The following is a 14311-nucleotide window of genomic DNA, read 5'->3' on the forward strand; positions in this document are numbered from 1 at the left end:
ACACCAGAGAGAACCTCCAAGGTGGGAGGCATCTAAACATATAGGAAAAAATTCCTGAACCCAAATCTGTTGGGTTCTCTTGCTACTAACTAAAAGAATTAAGTGCTTCCCTCACCTGTAGGCAGTGACTAATTTTGTTTTTCTGAATTGTGTGGTTGTCTACATTACTGCTGATGTGCAATCAGTCCTATAGTGTGTATGTGTGTATTCAGGCTGTGTATGCATAGTTATTTATCCAACAAAAATGTCTTTTGAGTGTCAAATACATTACTAGGTGCTAAGGCTATGGGGAAAATACAGCTATACCACCACCCTCCAAGAGGTCCCTATCTAGTTGAGGGAGATAATAATCAAGAAGAAAATACCTGGAAATATGTGTTGTATGGGAATAAAGCAGGTTGATGAATAACAACAGGTGGGATGGGGGTGTCAGATAAGGTTCAGGGGAGTCTTCCTAAAACGGTGGCATTTCAGCTGAGAGCTGCAAGACGTGCAATGCCACAGTAAAGTGGCATTCCTCAGAGTAAGCCAAGTAAGCGAGGGGTAGAGGAAGAGCACGAATGGCAGAGTAAGTCTGTTTTCTCCGTTCCATTGTTTCTGTGAAGGGCCCCCTTCCTTTCCTTTCCCCCTATATGTAGGGCCTTAACCTCCAGGTACCAGGTAGGCTGTCTCCTGCCTCACAGTTCTTCCCTGCCCATTCCTGTCTTCCCCCAGATCTGCTGGAATGAAGGGGTTGACTTGTGGTGGCATGAACTCATGCAGCAGGCAGGAGACGAGTGTGAGCCTGAGTGGTGTGATGCCGAGGACCCACTCTTCATCTTGTACACCAGTGGCTCCACAGGCAAACCCAAGGCAAGTGTGTGTGCCTATGGAAGGGTGAGAAGTGAGTCTCCAAGGGAGCCTGGAGTGACCAACAGAAACTGTTGGAATGAGTACTGGGGATTTGAGTGATACAGGTGACTCAGAAGAATGTAAGTGGTCAATATACTTGTGACATCAGGGTGCGATAAAGGAGATCAAAGAGAGACATGCCATGAAAGGGCATTGGGAGGATTAAAATCTTTAAGAAGGATTGTTTTCCAGCTCTGTGCAGGCTCTATTTGTTGGTCAGTAGAGGTGGACACAAAACCTCAACTGAGGCCCCATTCTCCCCACAGGGTGTGGTGCACACAATTGGAGGCTACATGCTCTATGTGGCTACAACTTTCAAGTATGTGTTTGATTTCCACCCGGAGGATGTGTTCTGGTGCACAGCAGACATTGGCTGGATCACTGGTCATTCCTATGTCACCTATGGGCCACTGGCTAATGGTGCCACTAGTGTTTTGGTGAGATGGGAGCTGGGCATGGACAAAATTCTCCTGGGTGACAATTTCCCAAAGCTTCCTAGTCTAAAGGGAAACTTGTACAGGGACCTACTTCCTGGAGAAAGAGGAATTTTGAGGGGTTGTATGTCCTATTAGAAAGTTTTGTGACTTGTGTGGTCAGAGGGTAAAGACATAATTGGTCATAAAGGATGAATCCTCAACCTGAGGGATTGGTAGGGAATGGAAAGACTATTGGGAAGGGCCCAAATAACTAGATCTCATTCGGGTCAGTTTGAGGGGATCCCCACATACCCAGATGAAGGCCGCTTGTGGAGCATTGTGGACAAATACAAGGTGACCAAGTTCTACACGGCACCAACAGCAATCCGGATGCTCATGAAGTTTGGAGATGATCCTGTCACCAAGTGAGACCCTTCCCCATCTGTTGTCCCCTAGGTATCCTTCAGAGCTGAGCACTGTCTTTTGTGATGTTTCTTTCTATTGTCTCAACTTCCTGACCTGGGGTAGGGGAGGGGGCAAAGGAATGCTAAATGTGTGTGTATTTTGGTTCCTAGTGGTACTCAGAATTTTCTTCTCTTCCACTCTCCTGCTCAAGGCATAGCCGGGCATCCTTGCAGGTGCTGGGCACAGTAGGTGAACCCATCAACCCTGAAGCTTGGCTATGGTACCACCGGGTAGTAGGTTCCCAGCGTTGCCCCATTGTAGACACCTTCTGGCAAACAGAAACAGTGAGTAAGGGATTCAGGAGGCTAGGGATTAGGGACAGTGTAGGAAAAGTGACTCAATCCCTGATCTCTGACTTCCACAGGGTGGCCATATGCTGACCCCTCTTCCTGGTGCCACACCCATGAAACCTGGTTCTGCTGTGAGTAAAGTGCTTCTGCTGGCCCTAGGCTTGGCAGGGTAGGGGTGGGGCTGTTGGCCCACTAGAGACTAGGGTTCTGGCCTGAGACCTAGGAGGAGTCTGGGGCTCTGGGGTTCTGTGGAAGCTGAGACAGAGTTGCCTCATTCTTCTTCCTGGTTGTGCCTCTCATTTGCTTTTAGTCTTTCCCATTCTTCGGCGTAGCGCCTGCAATCCTGAATGAGTCAGGGGAAGAGCTGGAAGGGGAAGCTGAAGGTTATCTGGTGAGAATCTGGGATCTTTGGGAGAAGAAAGGGTCTGCTAAGGATACTTTGTTTTAGAGTTTATACCCTTATCTTCCCTGGTAGTTGCTAATGACAAATACAGTTGAGTTTGCCCTCTGCTGAAAAACACCCATGGAGATCAATCCAAATGACTTCCTGCATCTTTACTTTTTGGTACATAGGCTCTTAAGGGTCCTTATAGATTATATTCCAAGATTCATGATGATGGTTTTTTGAGTCAGGAAGACTTAGACTTAATCTTTCCTTTGACATCCATTTCTAGAAAAAGGAGTCTTTGTAGCTTAAAGACTAATCATGTAGGCTCTGGAGCCAGCCTGCCTGTACTCAGATCCTGATTCTGCCTCTTCTGTGACCTCAGATAAGCTGTTACCTATTGCCTTTGAATGTAATTTTTTCATTTATAAAATGGGTTATAATATGTATGAATAATAGTACTTTTTATCTCCTACATTTTATTAAATTAGATAATCCATACAAAAGGATTAGTCTGGAACTGCAGTTAGTGTTCTTAAGTGTTAGCTGCTGCCATTTTTGTGGCTAGTACCTGTCAGATCTCAATCTCATTTCACCTTTCCAAGATCAAGTTAGTAACAAAGGCAGGACTTGAATCTGAGCTTTCTTACTCTATCTGAATTTTGCTGGTACAAAATTCTTTTGATTAGAATATTTATTCACTAATATAGCTTCCATTTTATATGACTTTCTTGCATCTAACTGAACCCGCTTTCCTGAGTAAATCCAAAAGAAACTCAAAATTTCTAGATGTCTATTATTCACAGAACACTGTGCTAGACAGTTTTTCACATACTAGTATTTTAATCCTTATAATAACTTTAGGATTTATTATTTACAGATGAAGGTCCTGAAGTCCAGAGAAACAAAGTAACTTACCTGAGGTCATATAGAATTGGGATTCCAAGTCAGGCTCACAACAAAAATCTTAACATTTTAAGGCAGGCACCACACAAGGTGCACATCCATATAGCAGATACTCATACAACACACACATGCAGACACACACATACACACACATACACATTCATATACTAACACACATAAAAATAAATAGAAAATTATGTATCCCCAAAGCCTGTACTTTGCACTACTTCTCAGGGATGGCATTTAGGATCTTTTCCTTCAGGCTTAGGAGTGCTGCCTATGGCTGTCTGCCTGTGAGACAGCCTAGAAGATGCCATCCGTGTACCTTCTGTATCCCCAGGTGTTCAAGCAGCCCTGGCCAGGGATCATGCGCACAGTTTATGGGAACCACACACGTTTTGAGACCACCTACTTTAAGAAGTTCCCTGGCTACTATGTGACCGGAGATGGTGAGCCTTGGCTGTCCTGCCCCACCCCTCTTTCCAAGACATGCGTCTTCCGTTTTCAGAAGACGTGGCTAGGGATGAATAACAGAAAGGAATATGCCCTAATGTCCGAATCTGGTATCTAGGAGAGCTACAGTGAAGGCTATAAGAGCAGGAATGAGGGCTGAAGAGATGGGTCAGTGGTTAGGAGCACTTGCTGCTCTTCCAGAGGACCCAAGTTTGGTTCCCAGCACCCATGCAGGCTGCTCACAACCGCCTGTAACTCCAGCTCCAGGGGATCCAGTGCCCTCTTCTTTCTTTGGTGGTCACACCCACACAAGTGGATACACTCAAACATAAACCTACACACATATAGTAAAAATAATTTTTGAAAAAGAGCAGAGATGAGTGTTATAGGAACAGTCTCAGGATGGCACCATCTGAGATTAGATGTCTATGGAAACAGGCTTCTATTTTCTACTCTAGTGTTGATAGATAGGGCATGTAGAAATGGGTATTACTATGTCATGTTGGGCCTCATATCTAGAGCCTATTTGTTCATTTTCTGTCTACCAGTTCATTCATCCTGCTGTATTTATTCAGTGGCTACGATGACCAGGCACTGAACTAATGAACACATGGTATATTACTGTAAATAACACTGTCAAAATCTGCTGTCTTAGGGGCTTATGTTTTAGTAAAGAGGGGACAGACAATAAACCAAGTTTATTAGTTACAAGTTAGTCATAGGTAGAGAGACATGTTATGAAGAAAACAATGAGGTAGTGCCTTCAAGGATGGCCAGAGAAGGCCTGAGGATTTAAAGGGGATCAAGCACAGAGAAATCCACAATAAGAATATTATAAAGAGTGGATACAACCTTGAAATACATAAGAAATGGACTGAAGGCTGTGAGGCTGGAGTGAAGCAAGCCTAGGGAAGAGTGCTTCATTAAGTTGTAAAGATAGCTAAGAGGCAATACAGAGTTGTGTAGACATGGAAAGCAGTCTAGATTTTATTCAAAGTAGTGGAGGCTGGGATGTAGCTCAGTTGTTAGAACACTTGCCTACGTATGTATAAAATTCTGGAATCTGTTCTCAGCACTGCATTAAACTGAGCACAATGTGGTGTTAGAACTTGGGATGTAGAAGCAGAAGAATTAGGAATTTTAGGGCCAACTTTGATACAAAGTGAATTTGAGACCAGCCTGAGGTGCATAAGACCCTGTGTGAAAACAGGAGGGTGTGGGGAATAGCTCAGTAGTAGCATGTTTGCCTAGCATATCTGAAGTCTTAGTCCTCAATATCACACACACACACACACACACACACACACACACACACACACACACACACACGGTGAGGGTAGCTAATTAGTATCTGGAAAATAATTTTGAATGTTCTAAAAAAAAAACTTGAGATTGGGTATATTATTTATTGCCATGCAAAAATTATGCCAAAGTTGACAGCCTCAAACAACACAGTTTCTTGAGGATCGGGATCTGGGAGTGTCTTGGTTAGGCCCTTTTTAGTCAGGGTATCTTGTGTAAGGATCAAGCTTTTAGCTGCTGCTGTAGTCATCGAGAAGCTTAACAGCCTAGAGGGTCTTTCTACATTCTGACTCACCCGGCTTTAGGCAGTTGTAAGCTGTTTGACATGGGTGCTGGGAACTGAACCTTGGTCCTCTGGAAGAATAAAGTTTAAGTAGGATCTCTCCAAAGAGTTACTCACATGGCACCTGGCTACACCCAGAACAAATGATCTGGGAGAACAGACCAAGACAGAAGCTAAAATGTCTTCAATAAACTAGAGGATGGAGATTGGTGGGGCCGTCTTGGACACTGGATGTGAAGGCAAACAAAAACAGAAGCATGAAAACTTGTTAAAAGATCCCAATAAGCTACTGTAGTAGGTGTGGCAGTTTTACATTATAAATCATGTATCCTGCTCTAGGGTATTCACTGTGTCAGACATTTCTTCCCAGGCTGCCGACGGGATCAGGATGGCTATTACTGGATCACTGGCAGGATTGATGACATGCTCAATGTGTCTGGTGAGGGTCCTATATCTCTTACATTTTGTTAGTTCTTTCCCCCTAGCAACTCCTAGACAAAAAACTTTGAAAATGAGCCAGGACAATCCTATTGTGAGACTGTGTGTAGAGTGTGTCATTCAGTTCTGGTCCCAGGTTTTAGAGGAAAAGTATAATGCATGCTAGCATACACTAAGAGAGAGGGTCTAGGAGGGTCAAGACATGCTCAGAGGCATACCATTTAAGAGTGAACGAAAGCCTTTCCTATTTGACCAGATCAGATCAGCCCTGTGGATGCATATGGGAGCAAGAGCTAAGGCAAGGGAGGATCAGTCCCTCTCATGCACTTCCTTTCTCTTGACAAGGACATCTTCTGAGTACAGCAGAGGTGGAATCGGCACTTGTGGAACATGAGGCTGTGGCGGAGGCAGCTGTGGTGGGCCACCCTCATCCTGTGAAGGGTGAATGCCTCTACTGCTTTGTTACCTTGTGTGATGGCCATACCTTCAGCCCCACGCTCACCGAGGAACTCAAGAAGCAGAGTAAGGAGCTTCCTGGGGCAGGAATGGAAGGGTCTGCAAGTTATTGGGGTGAGGCTGCAGCAAATTACAGACAGATCCTAGGGTGTCTGCTTTTCTTCCCCAGTCCCACTAATTTCCTACTGGGATAATAACAACCAACATTTTTAGAAAACTTTCTCTGTGTCACCACTAGGATCAGTGCCTTAAGTGCTTTATCCCATTTAATCCCTATAATTACCCCCATGAAATGGATCCTGTTGCTCCTCTAGTTGTAAAAAGAAGAAACTTCAGGTGCAGAGAAGTTAAATTGCTTGCTCAAGGCTGTGCTGCCAGGGCTGGGATTTAAACTCTAACAGGCTGATTTTAGAGACAAAGTTCCATGAGCATGGACTAAAATAAAAGAAAGGAATAGAGACGCTGTCTAGAAAGAATGGGGAACAGGAAACCTCAGAATGACTCTAGGCAGAACTCTGAAGAAGGAATAGCTGGGGAAATAAAGTCATTGGCTTTTAGGAAGTCTGGCAAAAGGCTCTAAAGATATGCTTGATAATTTGTTGATTACAGTTAGAGAAAAGATTGGCCCCATTGCCACACCAGACTACATCCAGAATGCACCTGGCTTGCCTAAAACACGCTCAGGTAAGTTTAGAGTTCCCCAGGAATTGGGATGGTCTGCAGCCAGGGGTGGCAGGTATGTGGATGAAAGTCCTTAGAAGGGCTGGGACCAGTCAGTGCTATTACCAAGTAATAAGAGCTGTGTGGGTTACCAGGGAAAATCATGAGGCGAGTACTCCGGAAGATTGCTCAGAATGACCATGACCTGGGGGATACATCTACAGTGGCTGACCCATCTGTCATCAACCATCTCTTCAGTCACCGCTGCCTGACCACCCAGTGAACAAGACTTGTCCAGGATTTCCCTGTGCTTGGCTCTCCAAATTTCTGCCCATCCATCCTGTCCCTCACCCAGGAGTACTAGTTGACAGTACTAGTTGTCAGCTAGCCAGTGCTAGTTGACACTTTGGTTGAAACTAGGGAGACAGTTATCTAGACTACCAGGTAGAAGGGACAGAGCTCAGGTCAGCTTCACACAGATACGCCCCTAGACTACAGAGAGGTCTCCAAGCCCAGAACAGAGACTTGAACACCATGTCCTCAACCAAAGTTCGCTATTCAGAGTCTAAGTGAGGGCCTAACTGGAAGCAGGGCAGCAGCTGTAATCCTTTCAGCTTTCTCTGAAAGCACCAGTTCTTATCTTGGGCCTGCACCAGTCTTTAGAAATGACAGTTTGTGAGTCTATGAATAATTACTTTTTAAAATACTTTATTGTCTCTGTTCTGAGTCTGAATTCCTTGCAGATGGTAGCGTTGTCTGCCCATTTGCTTTAGAGACTAGGCAGGTTGGTTCAGTCTCCAGAGGACTTTCATATCATCTGCTATATTGAAAGAATAAGATATACTGATCCTAGAACCAAAGGAGTTAACATTCCTAGTCCTACACCATGAACAGAACTCTGACCATGAGAGGCACTTATAGGTGAAACTCTTTTCTTGTACTTTTTGTGCTCAAGACACACTGTTATAGGAATAAAGTTTCTGAGCTCAAGAACATAATTGCTTTTTTAAGGTATCTGTGTGTTCATTATCTGCTCTGATGTGTGTGGCAGATGGGAAGGGAACTGCTATGCCCCAAACCCCTTAATTTTGACAGAATAGGCAAAGCTCCACCCTGAAGACCTCTGAGGAGACCCTAAGCAGGACTGAGAAGCCAGTTCATATCTATGATGTCACACCAGGATTGCTCCTTCCTTGGATGTCTTGACCCAACAGTCCTCTGGGAGTGACTAAGGATTAGAGAACTTTAAGGGTCTCATCTATGGGATCTGAAGCCAATGAGATACCCCCACTCCCCCCCTCCCAGTGAGACCCAGTCACCTTTCTGGCATATTCATCTTACATGACCTGCCCTCCTCCCCTTGGTACATGAAACAATGAGTCATTGAATCAGCATTGTTATTTTATTTAGGGCAGAGCTGGGTAAGTCTATGCCCTTCTACTCTCTTCCTCCTGTCACTTGGTCCTACCCCAGGTCAAGGCACTAGAACCTGCTGGAAAGGCTGGTGAGAGGACAATGAAGAATCGCAGGGCCTTTGCCTCAAAGCAGCTTCTATTCCCACACTCAAAAATCTGGGGACCTCCAAAACTCTTCCAATGTAATCATAGTTTTTCTGGTCCTCAGATGGAAGGCTGAAAGAAGGTACCCTGGATTTTCCCTTCCCTGAAGCTTTTGGAGGTCTATGGAAGAGACAAGCTCCCCTAAGATAGGGACAGGGGTAAGCCCCTCAGGAGAGATATGCCAAGTACAGGGGATAAAAGGTCTCTTGAGTGAAGTCCAGATCGTGCTTTCACACAGGGTAGGGGTTGTCCAGGACTGCCACTCCTGCTGCCACACCTCCATCTGCATGCTCAATGGCTTTGGTTCGAAGCAGATGCCCCACATGCTTGTTCATCACCAGTGTTGTCCCCTGTCTGTAGAAATGAGATCAGGAGGCATGACATTAGAAACCTAGGCCCTCCTCTGGTCCCAGGTGACTAGAAAATTGGAAGGGACTACATTTAAGAAATGCTAAGATTTTAGAATCATATTTGGAGTTGCTTCCCAACTTGGAAATTATTAGCTCTGAAGCTTCTTAACCTTCCTAAAAATGTCTTTAATTCAAAATTGAAAAAGTCTTCTTATATTACAGGATGGTCACATGGACTAACTAAATGGAGAAAAGCTTATAGCATGATTCAGATGCATATTTGTGTCCTGAGCTATATGTTACCTTTAACTCTCTTTCAAGGTGCCTGCGGTAGTAATGGGAGTAGGGGTAGGAAGAGTAGCAGGCAAAATGCTGCAAGTAGTTAGAGGCTGAGGTAGAGGGCCTGGCATGGTGGCCTCTGGTTGTCTTTACACCATGCCCTGACCTTCAAGTACTTTTCAGGCAGTTGTATTAAGGCCTTGTTCTTTACCAGTTCCAAAGTCCTCTCTTTTCTATTTTTCTTCTTTTTTTGAAACAGGGTCTCACTGTGTAGCCTTGGCTGTCCAGGAACTTGCTGGCCTTTACCTCATTGAGAGCTATCTGCCTGCCTGTCTCTGCCTCCTAAGTTCTAGGACAAAAGGCATATACTACCGTGCCTCCTTCTTGATTCTTACTTTTAAATCCAAATCCAGAAGCTACTGAGCATTTCAAAGCCACTAAATACTCCCCACTCCTGGTCTATCTCTGGAATCCCTACTCAGACTTTCATACTTGACCTGTGGTCCCGACCATCTTTTCTCAATCATCTTGGTACTGCATAGAATTTCCTTTATAGTTATAAAGCATGTCTCTTGCAGGATTCACTGTTAATGCTGTGGGCTGGGTTAGTCTTGGATTCTTGGCCTTATTTAACAGGCAAGGACACAGGAAATAAAGCTAGAGCTAAAACTAAACTCTGTAGCTCAGGCCTCTATCCAAGGTTCATTCTGTGATTTCTTGGTTGGCATTCTTGCAGGGATGTAGTAGAAGAAGCTGCTCCTAACTGGCTTACCTGACATAGACTCCAAAAATACCCAACTCCGAGATACACTGGACCACTTGGGTAGGGCTACCAGGCCGTAGCAAGCAATTCCCAAAAGGCTCAGGTTCAATCTTCTCCATGAGGATGTAGGAGGCTCTCTCCTCATTGTCCTTCAGCTGCTCCAGAGCTTGGACCATTTCCTCCCCATATAAGTTATTACCTGCAATTAAACTGGCCAGTCACACAGAGCATATCTGGCTTCTGAGAAGGAAAGAACGCCTCGACAAGAGAGCCCATATGCAAGTCAACACCCCCGTCACCACCCTGTTCTGCTTAGCCATCTATGGATGTTTCTCCTCAGCCACCATCACTGGTTCCTTCTCTTTTTAAATGTTGAGGTTTCCTGGGCCTCAGAAGATGTCTCAGTCTGTAAAGTGTTGTGCAAACACAAAGACCTGAGTTCTGATCCCCAGTACCCATGTAAGCTAGGGTGTGGGGTAGATGTGTCTGTAACACTCTCTTAGTGCTGGAGAAGCGGAAGGTGGGGATAGGTGCATCTCCAGAGCTGCTGGCTAGCCACTAGTCTAGTCAGTTGGTGAAGTCCTGGATTAAAACACAGACTGTGTTTTAAAAAATGGTGGAGAGCAATAGAGTAATAGAGGAAGACAATGGATGTGACTATGTGGACACACGGGCACACGTGTGCACGCACACACACACACAAATGTTGAGGTTCCTTAGAAATTCTCTATCTTTGCTCTGTCCTCTACTTGCTGTCCCTAAGGCTTCATCTATACTGTATATGTTAACCCCTAAATCTTTTAACTCATATTCTTTGTTCTAGACATCATAAGCATGTACCACATGTCCCTAATGCAAACTCAGCATATCCACATGGATATCTGTTTCTGCTAGAACTTACTTCTCCTGAACTTGCTACTCCTAATAGAATGAAAGGCATCCCTGAGTCCTATAAGTTCACTCTCGCTATGTCACCTTAGTTAGCTTACCTATGTTCCCAACTCAGAAATGTCACCATCTAGAGTCTATATTGTCATAATCCTAATCTGGGCCTCTATGTAGGTCTTCTTGACAATGATTTCAGCCTTCTTCCATGGTCTCTGTCACAAATACCTCTTCTCATTCCAGGAAACCTATAAAGGCCGAAGCTCATCACTACTAAACCTACTTGGATCCTGAATAGTTCATGTGTCCCTTCCCTGTTAGAACTTTAATAGCTTACTACCTCACTTGTGATAAAATACAGTTTATAACATATTTGTGGGGGGAGGGGAATGTGCATGCACATGCACACACACACGCACACATATGTAAGTGGAGGCTGAGGCCAGTATTGAGGTATTTTCTTCAGTGGCCCATGGCCCTCTACCTTAGTTTTTGAGGCAGGGTCTCTCACTGAACCTGGAGCCTGCTGTTTCAGCTAGATTGGCTATCCACTGAGCCCCCACATCTGCCTTTTTCTATGCTCTATTCCCAAGTCTTAGAACTACAGATGCTTGCTATCATACTTGGCTTTTTTCTTGGGTGAAGATCCAGTGCTTGCATAGTAATCACTTTACTGACTGAGCCATCTCCCCAATCCCAAACTTCCTGGATTTTCAGTGGTCTTTATTACCAGGTCCTTAATAGTCATTCCCAACCCATATTCCTGCCATCTCCAACCTTAGCCTCACCAGCTTCTCATTAACCTCAACAGTCCAGTCAATGTTTTTATGGCCCAGCGCTTTTACTCAAATGGTCTTTCTTCAGTTTAGAATGATCTTCCCCATTTTCTACCTAGAAGAATCCCACCTGTCCCAAGACCCAAGTGGAAAGTCTGTAAGGTAGACATGATCCCTGCCCTCAAGGGGTTTCATGGTAAACAGGAATACAACCAAATATTCTCTTAGACTTCCCAGTATGTACCTATTTCATTTCCCTAAAATTTACCCATGGGTACCTTAAAATTAAGCTTGTCAAAACTCTCTGCTGTGGTTAATTAGATCCCATTATCCCACAGTGCTCAGTTTCAGGGTGCTGGGAGATATGTTTCCATGCTGGGATCTGGGTTGCTTCCTCTTTAACCACTAAGCCTGGGACTGAATTCACACCCAGTGCCAATAAGCACTGGCAACAACTTGTAGCCTTTCACTGAGCAGCTCCACAAAGGAGATTCACCTACCTCCGCCCTCTCTCTGGGGCTTCAGAACAAAGTGGCTAGGAGCAGCAAGGGCCTTAGCAATGGCCTGGTCCCCTTCTTCACCCTGATGGGAGGCAGAAAGTAGTCACTAGAACTCAGGCTACAGGTCCTGTTGGTCATTCAAGGTGACATCAGGGAAGCGACAGAAGGGAAAACAAGCATAAATTCCTTTAGGCTAGACGCTTCAATCCAGATGTGACCCTTAACTCCCTTGAAGCACTAAACACCAAAGAGGCTTTCAGTACTGCAGCAAAGACCTAGAAAGTGGCTATAGATATTCCTTAATTCTCTCTACTCTCCACAGTTGTGTGGAGAGGTGTGTACCTTGTTGGAGTGGGTGTGTCACTGTGGGTGTGGGCTTAAGACCCTCACCTCCCATTAGGAGGTGTGGCCTTGTTGGAGTAGGTGTGTCACTGTGGGTGTGGGCTTAAGACCCTCACCCTAGTTGCCTGGAAGTCAGTCTTCTACTAGCAGCCTTCAGATGAAGATGTAGAACTCTCAGCTCCTCCTGCTCCATATTTGTCTGGATGCTGCCATGTTTCTGCCTTGATGATAATGGACTGAACCTCTGAGCCTGTAAGCCAACCCCAATTAAATGTTGTCTTTTATAAAACTTGCATTGGTCATGGTGTCTGTTCACAGCAGTAAAACCCTAACTATGACAACCGTCATTTCTGTTGCTGAAGAAGTTTGAAATGGTAGTCTGAATATGCTTGGCCCAGGAAACAACACTACTAGGAGGTATGGCCCTGTTGGAGTGGGTGTGGCCTTCTTGGAGAAAGTGTGTCACTGTAAGGGTAGGCTTGAGACCCTACTAGCTGCTCATGAGCCAGCCTTCTCCTGGCTGCCTTGAATCAAAATATAGACCTCTCAGGTCCTTCTACAGCACCATGCCTGCCTGGATGCTGCCATGCTCCTGCCTTGATGATAATGGACCGAACCTCTGAACCTGTAAGGCAGCCCCAGTTAAATGTTGTCCTTTGTAAGAGTTGCCTTGATCATGGTGCCCTGGTCATGTTCACATGGAAACCCTAAGACACTGACCCTCAAGGCTTAGGGATGCCCCAGAGCACCAAAGACGTGAGCCATATGCCAACCATAGTGCCAGCTGTGCTACACCCTCCCCCAACACATCTGGGCCTGGTCTCTGTTGTGTGGTAGGAAAAACACTACATACCATGTCCAGTGAATAGAGGCCAGCAAAGGTGGCACGGAGGCGGGCCACAGCCTCAGGCTGGCCCGGGAGCAGCGCTTCCAACAAGCCCACCCTGCTCAGTTCCTGCTGCACCTTCTTAGTCCCAGCCAGCTGTGTGGCAATGTCCGGACACTTGGCAGCACGTGATCTCTCTAGCAGCAGGCGTGCTTCCCAGTTCTACAGATGCAATAAGACCACAGAGCCTTTACTGAGGAGGTGCCAGACACTGTGCCTTTTCATCTTTAAGCTGATTATCATGACAACATCCTTGTGAGTCAGATATTACCTCTCAGTCTGCAGGATGCTAGCCTTTCAGGAGTTTGTGGTCTAGCAAACTAATGCAAGTTCAAAGTTAAATGGCAAATTACTACAAGGAAATGTCTTTGGGAAGGAGGAACAGGGTCCCACTATGTAGCTTTGTCTAGCCTGAAACTTGCTATGTAGACCACACTGGCCTCAAACTCACAGAGATCTATCTACAGCTGTCTCCCAAGTGCTGGGATCACCACATCCAAAAGAAATTACCTTTGTGAGGGTAAGGAAAAACTGGTGAGTTCTTCGCGCTTCTCCTCCTCCTTCTTCCCCACCTCTCTTTTCCTCCCTCCCCCCCTCCTCCAACCACCCTCTCTTTAAAGACCAAGTCTCACTGGGTAGCCAGGCTGGCCTGTAACTCCCTAGGTAGTCCTCCTAACTCCTAACTCCCACATTCTAGCAGTACAAGATTGTAATTACTTACATTTCATTCCTTCTCACTGACCTTTTATTTCTCTGCCTGAAATTCTCTGCATTTTACCCTTCCCCTGTGGATAGCTACAGCCTTCTCTTCCTCATCCTTGGTTCAGTAGTCTTTCCCCTAACAGTATGTGTTTCTCCATAACTATCTTTTCTTCCTGGTCTTTCAGTCAAAGCCAATTACCTCTCAACTAAGGATGTTTCCCTCAGGCTGAGTATAGCATTCTATATTTGTAATGCTAATATCCAGATGGCTGAGGCAGTAGGGTCTGAAGTACAAAGCAAGTCAGAGTTACAATAATGAGTTCC

The 14311-nt window shown here is 45.2% G+C and overlaps 2 protein-coding genes across 3 annotated transcripts in view; one reads left to right on the forward strand and one right to left on the reverse strand.

Moving 5' to 3' along the window:
• The window catches only part of Acss2 (acyl-CoA synthetase short chain family member 2), a 46236-nt gene extending 38293 nt beyond the window's left edge, over positions 1–7943 (forward strand). For both annotated transcript variants that reach the window (XM_052184039.1, XM_052184040.1), the window contains 11 exons: positions 715–852; positions 1158–1328; positions 1599–1732; positions 1924–2056; positions 2137–2193; positions 2373–2453; positions 3694–3802; positions 5762–5830; positions 6175–6351; positions 6895–6969; positions 7101–7943. In XM_052184039.1, coding sequence (XP_052039999.1) covers positions 715–852; positions 1158–1328; positions 1599–1732; positions 1924–2056; positions 2137–2193; positions 2373–2453; positions 3694–3802; positions 5762–5830; positions 6175–6351; positions 6895–6969; positions 7101–7228 — 1272 coding nt within the window. In that variant the 3' untranslated portion in view covers positions 7229–7943. The remainder of the gene's footprint in view (positions 1–714; positions 853–1157; positions 1329–1598; positions 1733–1923; positions 2057–2136; positions 2194–2372; positions 2454–3693; positions 3803–5761; positions 5831–6174; positions 6352–6894; positions 6970–7100) is intronic.
• Positions 7944–8333: 390 nt separating this feature from the next.
• The window catches only part of Gss (glutathione synthetase), a 30050-nt gene continuing 24072 nt past the window's right edge, over positions 8334–14311 (reverse strand). The window contains exons 10-13 of the mRNA XM_052184041.1: positions 13253–13447; positions 12058–12139; positions 9906–10095; positions 8334–8858 (exon numbers count right to left, since the gene is read on the reverse strand). Of these exons, the coding sequence (XP_052040001.1) occupies positions 8735–8858; positions 9906–10095; positions 12058–12139; positions 13253–13447 (591 nt within the window). The 3' untranslated portion in view covers positions 8334–8734. The remainder of the gene's footprint in view (positions 8859–9905; positions 10096–12057; positions 12140–13252; positions 13448–14311) is intronic.

The sequence above is a fragment of the Apodemus sylvaticus genome, chromosome 5, assembly GCF_947179515.1.
Source record: "Apodemus sylvaticus chromosome 5, mApoSyl1.1, whole genome shotgun sequence".
Classification (NCBI taxonomy): Eukaryota; Metazoa; Chordata; class Mammalia; order Rodentia; family Muridae; genus Apodemus; species Apodemus sylvaticus.